Source organism: Scomber japonicus, chromosome 12, assembly GCF_027409825.1.
Source record: "Scomber japonicus isolate fScoJap1 chromosome 12, fScoJap1.pri, whole genome shotgun sequence".
NCBI classification, from domain to species: Eukaryota; Metazoa; Chordata; class Actinopteri; order Scombriformes; family Scombridae; genus Scomber; species Scomber japonicus.
The window spans coordinates 14,262,721-14,276,436 of record NC_070589.1 but is presented as its reverse complement, the minus strand read 5'-3'; the positions used below and the strand labels follow the sequence as shown (position 1 = coordinate 14,276,436).

The following is a 13,716-nucleotide window of genomic DNA, read 5'->3' as shown; positions in this document are numbered from 1 at the left end:
CCTTGTTTCAGACCATATCAAGAGGAAACACATACAAAAGAATTTAAACAACCTAAAATATCAGTCAAATGAAAACACGCAACACAGAGACAGCAGAGGGTGTGTTTGGTTACATAGTCAGATTTTATTGGACAGAACGGTCACCAGGGCTACAAACATGAAGAAGCAGACAGTGACGAGGCAAACACCAGGGGGAGACCTCACCTCACTGCAAATATACATTTCCCAGGGCCTGATCTCCCAAAAGGGTCTTTGTAATAAAGTAAATGCTACACTGAGAGACAGTGTGGTAAAAGTTGATCCAAGTGCTTCAGATGCTTCCAGGAAATGTTTAAAAAAAAAAAAAAAAGGTTACCACTAGCTTATCAGGATGATGGTCAAACCTTAAGACTGTCTGGGATGATCTCTGATGTTTAACTCTGACCTAACTGAACGCTGGTAGAACTAAGTAGTGGAAAATTGGCAGGGGGGGGAAAGTAAACGGTACAAAAACAGTTCAGTCATCGTATAGTAATTCTATTCTCTTTGAATTTGAAAGCAAATGTACTTTCTCATCCTGCTGAGTGAGAAAGCATTTCTGAAAACAGATCAAATATCAATCAGTCGACAAAACACAATCAGACAATTTGAAGGGTAGACTCTACTGAGATGGAGGTCCATAAACGAAAAGAACTAGATTTATCATCTACTAATCATTTTACTAGGGATCATTTTAGGACTATGGGTAACTGGAGAGTCAATAGTGGAACAATAACACTGAATAAACACAACAGAGACCCAATTAAAGACACAAAAGGTGTCTCTGCCTGGTCCTCTCTCTCTCTCTCCTGGTCCCCCCCCCCTTGCATCGCTCGTCTCTTTCTTTTTGGACACCAGTTGGTTTACAGGTTTACTCATCACTACGAGATATATACGATACAATGGTTCACATTTTTTTGCATATATCTGTGCATTATACCATATTTACTTTTTTTATGATGTAAATTCAAATCTCCAACACCTAGTTAGGAAGGGGGGTGGGTGGGAGGGGTGAGGGTGGGGGTGTAGTATGAGAGAAGCTAATAGGATCGAGGGGAGGAGAGACAGAAGGAACGGGAAGAAGAAGAAGAAAAAAAAAAATCTTAACGGGATAGATGGATAAAGAAGGGAGGAAAAGTGGTCAGGTCGCTGCCTGGCGGGGTTAATTTTAGCAGCGCGTTTCGTAGATGCCAGAGCGCCCGATGTACCGCACCCATTTGATGACGTCGTGGTCACTGTAATTGAGCTTGGACTCAAACACCTTCAAGTAGCGCACCTTGAGACCAGAGGGAGCGAAAGGGACCTGTAGAGCAGAGCAGAGATGAGACAGGTTAAGACGTGTGTGGGCATGCTGGGAGCTGTAGGCTGCACAGGTCGCTGAGCAGGAAGTTAGTGGGTGTGGACCAGGTATTCCTCATGTTATGGGGACTTGTCACTCTTATGAGGACAAAAAGCAAGTCTACTTAACATAAAGCTTTAATTTTAGAGTGAAGATTTGGTTTTAAAGTTAAGGTTAGTTCAAGGTTATGGTTAAGGTTTAAGGTTAGGATAAGTCTCCAGGAAATGAATGTTTGTGAATGTTATGTCCTCTGAAGTGATCGAAACGTAACTGTGTGCGTGAGTGTTTATGTGTGCGCATGTCTTTCTATCTTGTGAAGACATTTTAGGAGTTCCTCACAACTTCACAGGGAAATATGAAGGTTAAGACTTGGTTTTAAGGTTAAGGTTAGAATTGGGTTTAGATTCAGTTCAAGGTGAGGGTTGGGTTTAGGGTTAGGGTTAGGGGCTAGGGAAAGTATTATGTCTTACTGTCTTCACAAGGATATAAATGTGTTTGTGTGTGTGTGTCTATGTGAGGCAACAGTAAGCGGATTGTGATTTGCATGACTGATATGGGATCGCATTTAATCTATAGTTCATTTATATGGCTGCCAACTCTGTACAAAGTTCCCATCAGCTGCTCACTTCCCTAACAGATGGGTCTCATAATTGAATTGGGCAGAAACGTCATCAGGAAACCTTCTGGCAACTCATTACCTCACAGAATTGGAAATGAGTTTCAGATTGTGTTACACCAGCCTGTAAGTGTGAACGTGTGTGTGTGTGTGTGTGTGTGTGTGTGTGTGTGTGTGTGCGCGTGTGTATGTGAGAGAGCATGAACTGTGCATTCTGACCTCAAAGTTCATAGAGATGGGAGGCCTGGCCCATTTTTTCTTGTCGTTGGTCGGCAGCAGCTCAATCTCAGCACTGATCTGAGACTCCTTCATCCCAGCCATACGTTTGATCCTTAACACACAAAAACAGAAACAACTTATGTTATATTGTACTTTGAGTCAAAAAGAAAATTACTAGGAGGAATATTGCCTCACAACAAGTAAGAAAATGGTTTGTAATAGAGAGGAGTGTGTTTGAATGTGTGTGTGTGTGAGGTCAAAAACCAAAGAGAAGAGGGTTAATCATTAACCTGATAGAGAGCATAAAAGGAGGAATTTGGTTGTACGGCACTCATACTCACTTCCAGACAATGGCGTTCTCACTGGCCTTGTACTTGGCTTTTCCCTTCATACAAATCACCTGCACACCGCTTGTGTTGAGGGGCGTTGGGATACGCACCTAAAGAGTTGATAATGAAGATGTGAAAAACCTTGAATGTGTCAGTAGAAGTAGAACACAGACCCACACAGGCTGTTTGGATTCATCACCAGCTTGACTTTAATAAGGGCTCACCTCGATCTTCTGGGCTAGCAGTGATGGCTTGAAGTTGGACTTGATGACCACCTTTACCTCCAGTTTAGTGCGTCCGACCTCCCTGACAAGAGGAATAACCCGGAATGGCAGGATGATGTCCTTAGTGGTGCGATACCTGCGAGCAGTGAGAGGAGAAAAATAGTTAACATCATTAAGAAGATGATTAAAAACAAAATCAACTTTCAAATATCCACAAACTGACCTCATGAGCTCGTACTCTCCATCAGGGGGGATGAAGCTGATGCTACGCTCCGAGTCGAACTTACTCAGGCGCACGCACTGGTGGAAGGTGCAGTCGTCAATGGCTATCGACTGCTTCCCACTGACAGGAGAGAATTTAACAGACACAGACGAGAAAGATGAAATATTATTATTCATTTATTATCAACACATCTATCTAATAACTATGATGCTAAGTTTACTACTACTCTCCCTCAATTAAGAACAATACGACTACCAAAAAAGGGACGTGACTGCTAGTTTGGGGACATAAAGACCTTGTGTTGAGGTTAATGACACTATTCTGTAATAAACATATCACAGTCCCTGTCACAGGTGTTTGGGTAAAGGGTTAAAAGTCAAGCAGGTAGGTGTGGGGTAATAAAACAAACCAACCTATCTAACAAAGAGGGAAACAACCACCAGGCAGAAGAAGAATTAACAAGATGTATTTGGTCTGTATTGAGTGTGAGGGGGGAGCAACAATGCATGAGATGTACACACTTTGACTACTGAATGTGCTACAGGGCTCAGACAAGGTGTGTTTACGTATGTATGTGTATGTGTGTGTGTGTGTGTGTGTGTGTGTGTGTGTGTGTATGTGTGTGTGTGTGGAGGAATAGCAGAGGGTGAGGATACTTGTCAGTACAGTACCTTCCTCCCCCTAAATCACTGAGGTACAGCACATAGAAAAGAAAGAGAGGGAAAGAAAGGAGAAATGCATCCGAAGGAAAGAAAAATTAAAAAAATAAATTGTAAAGCCGGTCTTGTTTGTAAATAACAAGACAACAGTCATCACACAGACACGGGGCTAACGGACATGGTGGTCTCTTCAAATTTAACTACAAACTCAACGACTTTTTTTTCTTTTTAAGTTGCAAATATGAAAACAATCAAGAAAGTGAAATACAAAATCAGCTAAATGATATTCAGTCTCAATCATCAAGATATGATTGCTTTTCACATATATTGATGGCTACTAGTTGAATCACACTCTCACCTCTTCCCAGCATCATCAGTTCCTCCACCCTTGCCCTGCTTGTCGATGACAATCTTGTCGTTCATGCCAAATTTGCACTCGGGCATCCCGCTCAGGTAGCTCTTCATCACTACTCGGCCCGACACGTGAGCGCTCAGCACCTGGCCTGGTTCCAGAGACAAGAACAAACATGTTCATAGGTTGTGGGTCAAAAAACTGGCCTGGCTAATGTTACAGTTTAATTCTGCTGAACACGCTTCATGTTTTCAATTTCAATGATGATCCCAACGCAAATAGAAGAGTGTTGATGTTGCCTTTTTTGTTTTAGAAACTATTTTTTCATACAATTAAATTAATTCAACAGCGTTAAAAGAGGCAAAAATTGGAATTATTATTAACTGAATTTGCAGACTATTATGAGTCATTTCCTACAACTGAAACTAAGCTCTCTACACAAGAACAGCTATTTATTAGACTTAAAGGTGATATTTAAAAACTGTTTCCAAGATAAAGGATTAACTTTCAGTCTCAAACTTTAAGCCAATATGAACAGGTCCTTGAAGTCCTCAACAAAAAAACAAGAAAGAAGAAGAAGAAGAAGAAAACTAATCTCCCTGAGCAACTCAGTCTACTCTGGGAGATTGTTTCATGTGACTGAAAGCTCCTTGTAATTAGACTAGTGTGTTAATCCCTGGCTATTAATTACAAGACATTCATTGGTGGAGAAGGCATCAGACTGCTAGTGCTAAGAATCAATGAGTCCAGCTCAACTTCTGACAAATAAATTAGGAAATAAATGAAATCAGGGAACATCTAACTCTGAAACCACTGAAATTATTACTAGACGATTCCAGATGAGAAAAATTGAAACAAATCATCCATGTTTTGTTGTAGTGAGGCTACATGAACAGACCCTGTGGTGACATGAGCAGGTTGACGCTCTCCAGTACATCCAGGAAGAGTTCATTGCGGCGATACTTGATGCCCTCACGACGCCAGCCGATCTGCCCCGTCACCTGGCTGGTGATCTGAGACTGTTCCTCTTTTGTCTGCGGGACAGAGAGAGAGAGAGAAACCTTATAACAACCCGACAGAAAGGAGAGGGCTGACACACTGAGAAAACAAAAACTGCATTGAAAGGAGATCTTTAGCACTACATGGGAAGATAAATGGTTCCACATGAGCGTAAAATGACTGTTGTTTATTACCTGGTGCTGAATTAGGAAGAGTCCAAGACCACAGATGTTGGAACATTCAGAGAAAAAAAAACAGAAAAATAAAAAGGAATCATCACAAAATCAGCAAATACTATACATACAAAAACCAGAGCTAGAACAACTGAGTTACATATTTATATTTTCCTACACAATCCAATTAATTCCTAAATTGAACTAAAATCTATATTCTTATCAGCTGAACACCTCTGCATTAGCAAAACATAGCCTGCACCACAGCTTTGCTTTGATGGCTTCTATTATATTTATTATTTATATATATCTCCATATTTTGCTGTATAACAGTGATTTGCAGAATATCCATGAGGAGACAAGTGTGGCTGTTTGTGCTGCCCCAGTACAATAGAGCAATCTCCAGTGTAATGTTGAGTGTATATCTAACAGCTGGTGCTCACAGTGTAACGTGTTGCAATGAACAAAGGAATGGAAATTGATCATGTCATGTATTATTGATGCCATCCTATAAAAATGTCTTGATCCACCTAAAACAGATCAAGCTAAACTTATTTTTTTACATGAGTGAAGTGTTAGTAATATATAGATTGACTTTGTTCCTGTACAGTGAGCAGTATGAAAAAACTATTAAATACAACTCTCAGTATAACAGGATACAGTTCAACAGCACCATAAACCGCAGAAGTTGAGTCAGCACTTTTCTAACAGTTTCAGCAAAAACTGAACATGATAAGCTTCATGGACAAAAGGATTTATTGCAGGGCTGCTGTACTGGTGCATTAGTTTTGGCTAATAAAAATGGCAACAGATGGTTAAACATTTTCTTCTTTAAAAACACAATTGAACGTAATTACTAGATAAGAGGCTGCACTGGTGTGTCACTGACCTGTCCCTTAATGCCCTGCTGGGTGATGAAGGTCTTCAGAGCTCCAGTCTCTGAGTTCTGGGGATAACCAAAGTCCAGGATCTCTGTATGAACAAACACAAACAGATAACGGTCAGTAAGAGATAAGATGAGTAAGAGGGAAAACTAGGAAATGTAGCAATGGAAAGAACAAATGTTGACTGGGTGACATTACATTAACAAACAAAGCTTGTGTTTGATGTGGGATGATGCAGCCATGTTCGGTCTGTTTTGGACCCATTCAGACCACAATGTTGACACATATTAATCCATGGTCACCACTGCTAGCATACTTCCATAATCATCACAGCTTGAACAAGGAATAGCAGCTCATGCAGTACTGATTAAGAGATCATTTTGCTCCCTTATGAAACGTTAATGCAACAACTTACAATCAATGCCTTGTATTTGGCTTTAAAGGGGCAGGATGTCAGTAACAACATCAGCAACACTTATAACAATTCTTAATATCTGGATTTTCAGAAGAGCAAATCTGACTTTATTATACCATCCAAATGTGCCCAGTTCTCTGCTGGACAATCCGATTGATTTCACACTCACACACACACACACGCACACACTCTCTCTTCCTACCATCGAGCAGCTCGTAGATGAGCACAAAGTTGTTCTTGATGTTCTCCTCGCTGATCTTGCCAAAGTAGGCAGTCATGACGTCACACATCTTGTAAAGGAACTCGAACACCATCGCGGCGTTGACATTCTGCTTGGTAACGGCCGCCAACCAGATGTTGGAGCGCTTGACATGAAAGAAGCTGGTGCGGGCAATGTTAGTCACCGGGGACCGGACCTGCTGCCGTGCATGGATCACATTTACGCGGAACGCATCGACTGCGTTGCGCCTAGAGCGTGAGAGAGGAGGACGAGACGGAGGGAGAAAAAGAAAAAAAAAAGAGACACATTTATGTCAAGAGAATTGTTCCAGTTTTTAACATGACAAAAGGGGCTGCTGCTGAGACTGTTTTATCCAAACACTTTGATATCCAGTTCTGCAAATACATAACATCTTCCGACCCTCAACAATGTCTTCACCCATCTCACAGGAATCAGTAATGATCTAAACCAAATGAAAAAGGACACCTTGAATTGGTGCACTTTAGTTGGTGAGAAAAAAAAAGAAGAGTGTTGCTTTGTGTAAATGCTGATAATTACCAGGATGTAGGGACAAGCCTCTGAGATTAGCATCAGAATGGACTGGACTCCATGGGAACTGTTTTAGTCATGCATGATCCAAACCTGATCTTTAGTTGGACCATTTTTTTTGATTTGAGACTGTTAAAGTCAGTGAGACAAAGTATACTTTAGCCTAGCACCAAGATCATTTGGCCTTGTTAATGTGGCTTTATAAATAACAGGGCTTAGTGCAGAGGATGCAGCTTGTTCTGACAAGAACACCAAATCCTACTGAGAAACACCTACAGCTCTGTTTCCACACAAACTGAAGCCCTAAATGATATTTAGATTAACGTCTACCTTGTTACGACATATGACTTTTAAACTAAAAGCCAACACAATATGAGCTGCCTTAAAAGTGTCTACCTTAAAAATGTAATGTCTCCTATTTTTGGACAGTACCATGCAGATAAATGAACCAGAGATGCACAGTACACCTGACAGCCTCCTTGATATTACCACATGTTGTGAGACACAATGTCTGCACAACAACAAAATCTATGTTTGTGTCTAGGTTTTGTTTGTTTGGAAATTTAGTGCGTTGGATCAACTATCGCTGAGGGCAAAGGGAAGTCACTCCAGGAGGCTGTCATGATGCACGTCTTATCCATTAAAGGATGGTTTCACGTTTTTTAAAAGTCTGTCTAAGTCAGGTGCCTGAATGAACATTTTTCTTGCTGTAATTATTCCTCCTGTTTGCACTGACCATTAAAGGATCCCTTCATAAAGCATTTACAATATAAGTAATGGGGGCCACAATTAATGAGCCTTACTTTTATGTGAAAAACGTATTTAAAAGTTTATCATCCGTTCAAATGAGTCATCTTTCAACATTACAGTCTTTTTAGTCCCTCTTTGTATTACTATACTTCTACTGCAGCTCAACGGGGAAACACAAAGAGAATCTGATGTTGAAAGACTTGAAATGTGTCATATATCCATTGGATATGCCTAACTCAGACTGCTTAGGCCTCATATAAGCTTCAGATCAACTTTTAAATACATTTTTGCACAGAACACACAGTGGATTTTTTCCCTTCTCATTTACATTGAAGGCACATTTAAAGAGGGTATTTCAATAGTCAGTATGAACAGGAGGAATGATTACAACAAGGAAAACATCTTTCACTGTTCATAGGGACACCTGAGACCTGACCAACTTGTAAAATTGTGAACCTATACTTTAAGATGCTGCCTTATCACAACTATCACTAATCTTGAAAAGTATTTGGACCTTAATCAAGAAATTTTAATCACTGTTTTTTCAGACCCTCGTCCAAAATCATAGTTAACACAAGTGTATGCAACTTCATTCAAGGCCCAGTTCTACAAATGAGATCCTATGAAAAATGACTTAAACCATCTCTCAAAAGCAATCAGGGTAGAAACAAAGGATGCGAGGGCTGACTTAACCATCATATCCCATGCTCAGACTACATGCTTAGGCGCTGGTAGAGCTGTTTGTGAGCAACAATATTCACTAAAAAAGGCCTCTGGTAAAGACAGACCAATTGGTTTACGGCTTTTTGGTTGAATCCTGCACTTCAGTATCCGTTTGGCTTATTTACCGGTATAATATGACAGGTGACTTCATGCTTATAGGAAGTTTACCGTGGAATCGATGGGCATGCAGTTTAGGATACGGGGGGGGTTAACTGATCGGTGGCCATGAGAGGAGAAGGGTCATGCTTGTTAGTTTGGAGCATCTCTTACCTATTCCTACAGGGGCCAAGATGGACATATGGAGGGAAATGGTGATACAGAGGATAGAGAGGAAAAGAGGATGAAGTAAAAGGAGAGGAGAGAGACAAAAATGCAAGAGAGACATTTTCGTGCATCATGTACACAGACAGAGTGAGTAACATGGTGTTTAATATGACGCCATCATTGTAACTGAATCGGGAACAGTTTAGCATCATTATATTGCTCTTTAAAATCTATGTTGTGCGCTATAGTTACAGCAGCATAGCAAATGCATATTCATTATTTTGTAAATACAGTCAATAACAGGTTCATTATTTCAAGTGGACCATGCTCTGTTTCAGATGAGGCTAAAAGCTCTCTGTTGCATTTTAAAACGATTGCTGTCAACACGGCATTATGATACATACACGGCCGGCATGAGAGCAACATAATGTGGTTTACTTTGCACTGAGACAGCAATAAGGAGGATCACCAAAAAAGTAACTGATGCTGGTGGTGACGTCAACAAAAAAACACAGAGTCACAGTGGAGATGAGTGGGTCACAACAAAACATATGGACTTCTGTAAAGGGGGTTTGACTTTCTGCTCAACATAAAATGAAAACTGTGGTTGCAGTCTGAAAGACGGTCACCGTTTTCCTTTATTGACGATGTTTAAATAGGAAAAATGGAAGGTAGCTTTGAATTCAGTTCCTGTTTCACCACATGGGATTGTTTTCTGTACATTTTCAGATGCTTTGTTGAACCTGGCTGCTGTGCGGTGGTGTCTGAGAAGGCGAGCAGCTGTAGTATCCGTGATACTGTGAGACAATAGAGGAGCAATGACTGAAAATAAAGCCACAATTACTTTACTGACTGTTGCCTTTGAACAGCACAAAAAGGAGGGAGGGATATTTTAACATTTATGTTTCTCATTCCAACAAAACATACTCAACCTGTAGACCTTCTGCATTTATTTATTTTAAAGCAGATTATTCAATGATAAAACTGAACAGCTCTAAAATCTTGCACATGTTATTCTGTTTCTGTCCTTTCCTATTGTCTTGCTAAACAAATATTTAAAAATGTTTTAAGCGTGCACAAAAAAACAATCTACTGACCCAGCATGTTGCTGTGTACCCACAAAACCAACACAATGAGAGCACAAGCAGATCACTTATCGCTTTCTGTTCAGCCAAACCCATCTGTGAAAACCTACAATTCACTGGGCTGCTGTCACTTGTAGCAGGATATCTACTGTCACCACAACCCAATCACACAATGTGACTTGGTTTACACACAACAGAATATGATAATTGGGTGTAATCAGGCAGACTAAAATCTCAATCTCAACTGAATCCCATAAACAGTGTGTCAGACACAAACACACTAAGAAGGAAGACAAAGAGCAAATACAATCCAGTTCATAGAGAATATGCTTCTGGCTGTGTGCATGAGTTACCGTGGGTTACATACTCATTGAAAAGGCCCTGGCACATATGAACATTGACCCACATCTTGTGTAAATTTAAAAAAAAGTTTAGTATATTGCTCCTCACCTACCCTGGAAATTACTCATCTATGTCTTTGGTCATTGATCTCAGGCAGCTGGAACAATTTTCCAAACAGGCAATTATCCGTGCGGCAGTATTTGACTGAATAAATGAATCCAGTATGGTGATGATGGGTTCCTGTCTAAACTAAGGTTAAACTAAGCCATGCTTCTTTTCCAACCAGACAAAAACAACAAAATAACACAGGAGCAGGTTACAGTGGTGGACATTTCACTTCAACATATGACAAGAGCATGATAAATTGTTAAAATGTTATGTTAGAAATCGACCAGCTATGAATGTGCAAAGCTGGCTGCCTCATGTACTTTATGAGCTTGGTTTACATGATTACTGTGTTGTGTGCTTGTAAAGCTGCATGTACTGTTTGCTTTTGAATGTACCGTCTTGTCTATTGTTCTAAAGTTATGATCATAATATGCCACCTTTATAGACTTGCTTTATCATGTATGATTTTTAATGTTTCAGTGTTGTTGTCTGCCTATAGTGTCCTTCTTTACCTCATTTATTTTAACTTTTAAAAATCAACCTACACAGAGTCTGCTGATGAGAATTAGCCATTTAGCTAAATCTGGCACATTTATATCATAATGACGTCATCCAGTGTGCACTGTCCCCATTAAATGATTACAGATGTTAACACATGTGCATAAAATAGGCAGTTCCGTCATGTCAGATGAAGGCATCTAATCACCTGCAATATCATAGTCCTAAAATGTGGTTGCCAATGGAAAGGACATCAGTGCTTGTTATCAGTATGCTTGTTATGAGAACCTCTTTTAAATGTGGTATTAATTACTAACTTGAGAATTGTGTCAACATCCACACAGCTACACATAGCCTTTTAAAAAGAAGGTGTGGTTTGATAAGCACAAGAGAACTGCATCATTACCTCACACAACAGGGAGAACACTGATTAATAAGGTTATTGCATTTGTGCATAGGTGATTCAATGTTGTCCTTTGTTTATTGGGAGAATCACTGCATATCTGTGTGTTTTCATATTTCTTATAACTCAAATGTACATCTTTTGTATAAAGGGACAGTAACCTGAGAGTAAGCAACACGTTCTGAGTGTAATCCTTTTTTTCCACACATTTTACGAGGCTACTACAGACAAGTGTGAACTTCTTAGCAAGGCAAAGGGACATAATCCATAATCCTCAAGGATCAACACCAGTTTGACCTTGCCACCACTCAATCGGGACCTTGTCACTTACATGTCCCCCCCCAAAAAAAATTATGAAGCTAAATGTGAGACGTACCCTATGTCATCTCGGTAGACCCGGGAGATGAGGACCTCCCCCTTGTGGTTGTAGATAAACAGTCCTCCAATCATTGTGGCTGCTTCTCAGACCCAACCGGCCATGGTGAATCCAAACCCCGCCTGAGAAGAGACAGGAATGGAGCGAGAGAGAGAGAGAGAGGGGGAGAAAGAGATTGCAGGAAGGAAACAGGGAAAGTAGAGTGGGGTGATAGAGAAGTGAAAGCAGTGAGAAGTGAGGGAGTCACCACCAGTACAGGGAGACGTTTGTCCCTCACATCCGCCTTTTTTTTTGTATCTCTGTCACTCACACACACACACACACACACACACACACACAAACAGATACCACTCCATTGCCAGTTGGATCTATCTTGCAGCTGCCCCACTGTGGTGACTCATTCTTGTTACATGCAAATGCACACATACATTAATTACCACTCCAATACAGGTTAAACATATACAGCCCACTGTTGCCAGTCATACCACAGTCAATTCCTTGTTTTCTTTCCAAACTAAGATTAACAGATTAGCAGCCACCAGTTTGGAGCAGGATGCCACTAGGTAGCCAGCTTCAAAGCTGTTGTCTTTTACTTCCAGTCTGGATATGATCACACTAAACATTGAATGCAACGTTGAATGAAATCTAAACGACACCACACTTCATCTAGAGGCAGGTGATAGATAACTGAATGGCTTATTGTTACTGAGGAAATCATAGTCTTTCTTTACTCATGAATGAAGCTTCTGGAAACCAAGGGATGAAGGACATGCTTGACATTACTCTAATTTCAAGCTAAGACAAGAGGCCAGACATCTAAAAGACACGGTGGTCAGAGGAAGCGTGCGACACAATCACACGCTTGTTCTACTAGAAATATATCTCCATCGAGACACTACCGTGTTTGTGACCGAATAAACCGAGACATGAGCGGGTTTAATCGCCCTTTTATTGGCCCAAGTCAAGATGTCTGCTCACTCAGGCCGTTTTCCTAACGTTCATCAATTTTTCATATTTTCTCAGTAGTTCCTCGACACGTACTCTTGACACGTCTTGTTTACGATATTCTTAAGTGGCCACCGCATAAATGTGATGATTGACCTTCAGATAGGATCAAAGTGATGGAGGAGAATAGACCAAGAGATGTAGCTAGCTACTTTAGCTTACGATAGCAGGCTAGCTTGCGGTGTAAAGTTGGAACGAAGCAGCGTCAAGCCGTACAGGATTTTAAATGGACTTCCGGTGAAGAGGACATCAAACCCTGAAGACGTCCAGTGTTGATAAGCATAATCAATGTACGATCTAACGATTTTAAATTACAGCGTCAACAGTGTCTCCAACAACGCTTAATCGTTTATATTCTGCAAAAAATAGCACGATGCATGCTTTTATTTCAAATATATAAAACGCCTCATTTCCGTTATCGCACTGGCTACCGCTGGGTGTTTGACGCCAGTTAGCGGAGCAGCAGCTAGAAGTGCTAACATTAGCATCGCTCACGAATGAAATAGTTTTACCGGCTATCCGAAATGGTTACCGGGGCTACACTGAACAACAATTAGCCATGTCGACTGAGGTGAACTCACCCTATTTCTCTCACGGACGCCACCAGACTTTCGCTCCCCCGCTTCAGTCTCGGATTTACGTTTGTGAATCCAGCAGGTTCCCACTTCTCACCCCTCGCACAGCCGCTAATTCAGCTCCTTCCTCCCGGTCCTCTGATAGCTGTCAGCTGACCCGCCGTCCTTACGCACAACTGTGACAGGAAAAGGCGCGGCTGCAGCGATGTGTAAACCGCACCCAGGCCTTGTTATGATAAGCGACATAGACCACTGGTCAATTATTATTTGTTTAATGGTAGTATTAATGGCTACAGGCGCGGAGGATATATGTAGGATATATAAGGCAGCGCGTTGACCTAGTTTTCCTTCTTAAAAATGGACTTGGG

General features: G+C 40.9%; 1 protein-coding gene across 1 annotated transcript; it reads right to left on the bottom strand.

The window, feature by feature from the left end:
* Window positions 1–104: 104 nt before the first annotated feature.
* On the bottom strand, window positions 105–13,664 carry LOC128368496 (AP-2 complex subunit mu-A-like). The gene is made up of 13 exons (XM_053329324.1): window positions 13,355–13,664; window positions 11,769–11,890; window positions 6,653–6,918; window positions 6,041–6,123; window positions 5,173–5,178; window positions 4,878–5,013; window positions 3,986–4,130; window positions 3,640–3,657; window positions 2,969–3,088; window positions 2,746–2,881; window positions 2,534–2,631; window positions 2,193–2,304; window positions 105–1,321 (listed from the first exon to the last, which is right to left on the bottom strand). Exons 2-13 carry the CDS (start codon window positions 11,840–11,842, stop codon window positions 1,187–1,189), a joined length of 1,329 nt encoding a protein of 442 aa, XP_053185299.1. The 5' UTR covers window positions 11,843–11,890; window positions 13,355–13,664; the 3' UTR covers window positions 105–1,186.
* Window positions 13,665–13,716: the final 52 nt, after the last annotated feature.

Excerpts from the sequence above, each read along its gene's own strand:
- LOC128368496 (XM_053329324.1), bottom strand. The coding sequence starts at position 11,842 with ATGATTGGAGGACTGTTTATCTACAACCACAAGGGGGAGGTCCTCATC. Across the intron at positions 6,919-11,768 it reads GTCTACCGAGATGACATAGG|GCGCAACGCAGTCGATGCGT; the intron begins GTACGTCTCACA and ends CTCACGCTCTAG. Across the intron at positions 6,124-6,652 it reads CATCTACGAGCTGCTCGATG|AGATCCTGGACTTTGGTTAT; the intron begins GTAGGAAGAGAG and ends TTGTTCATACAG.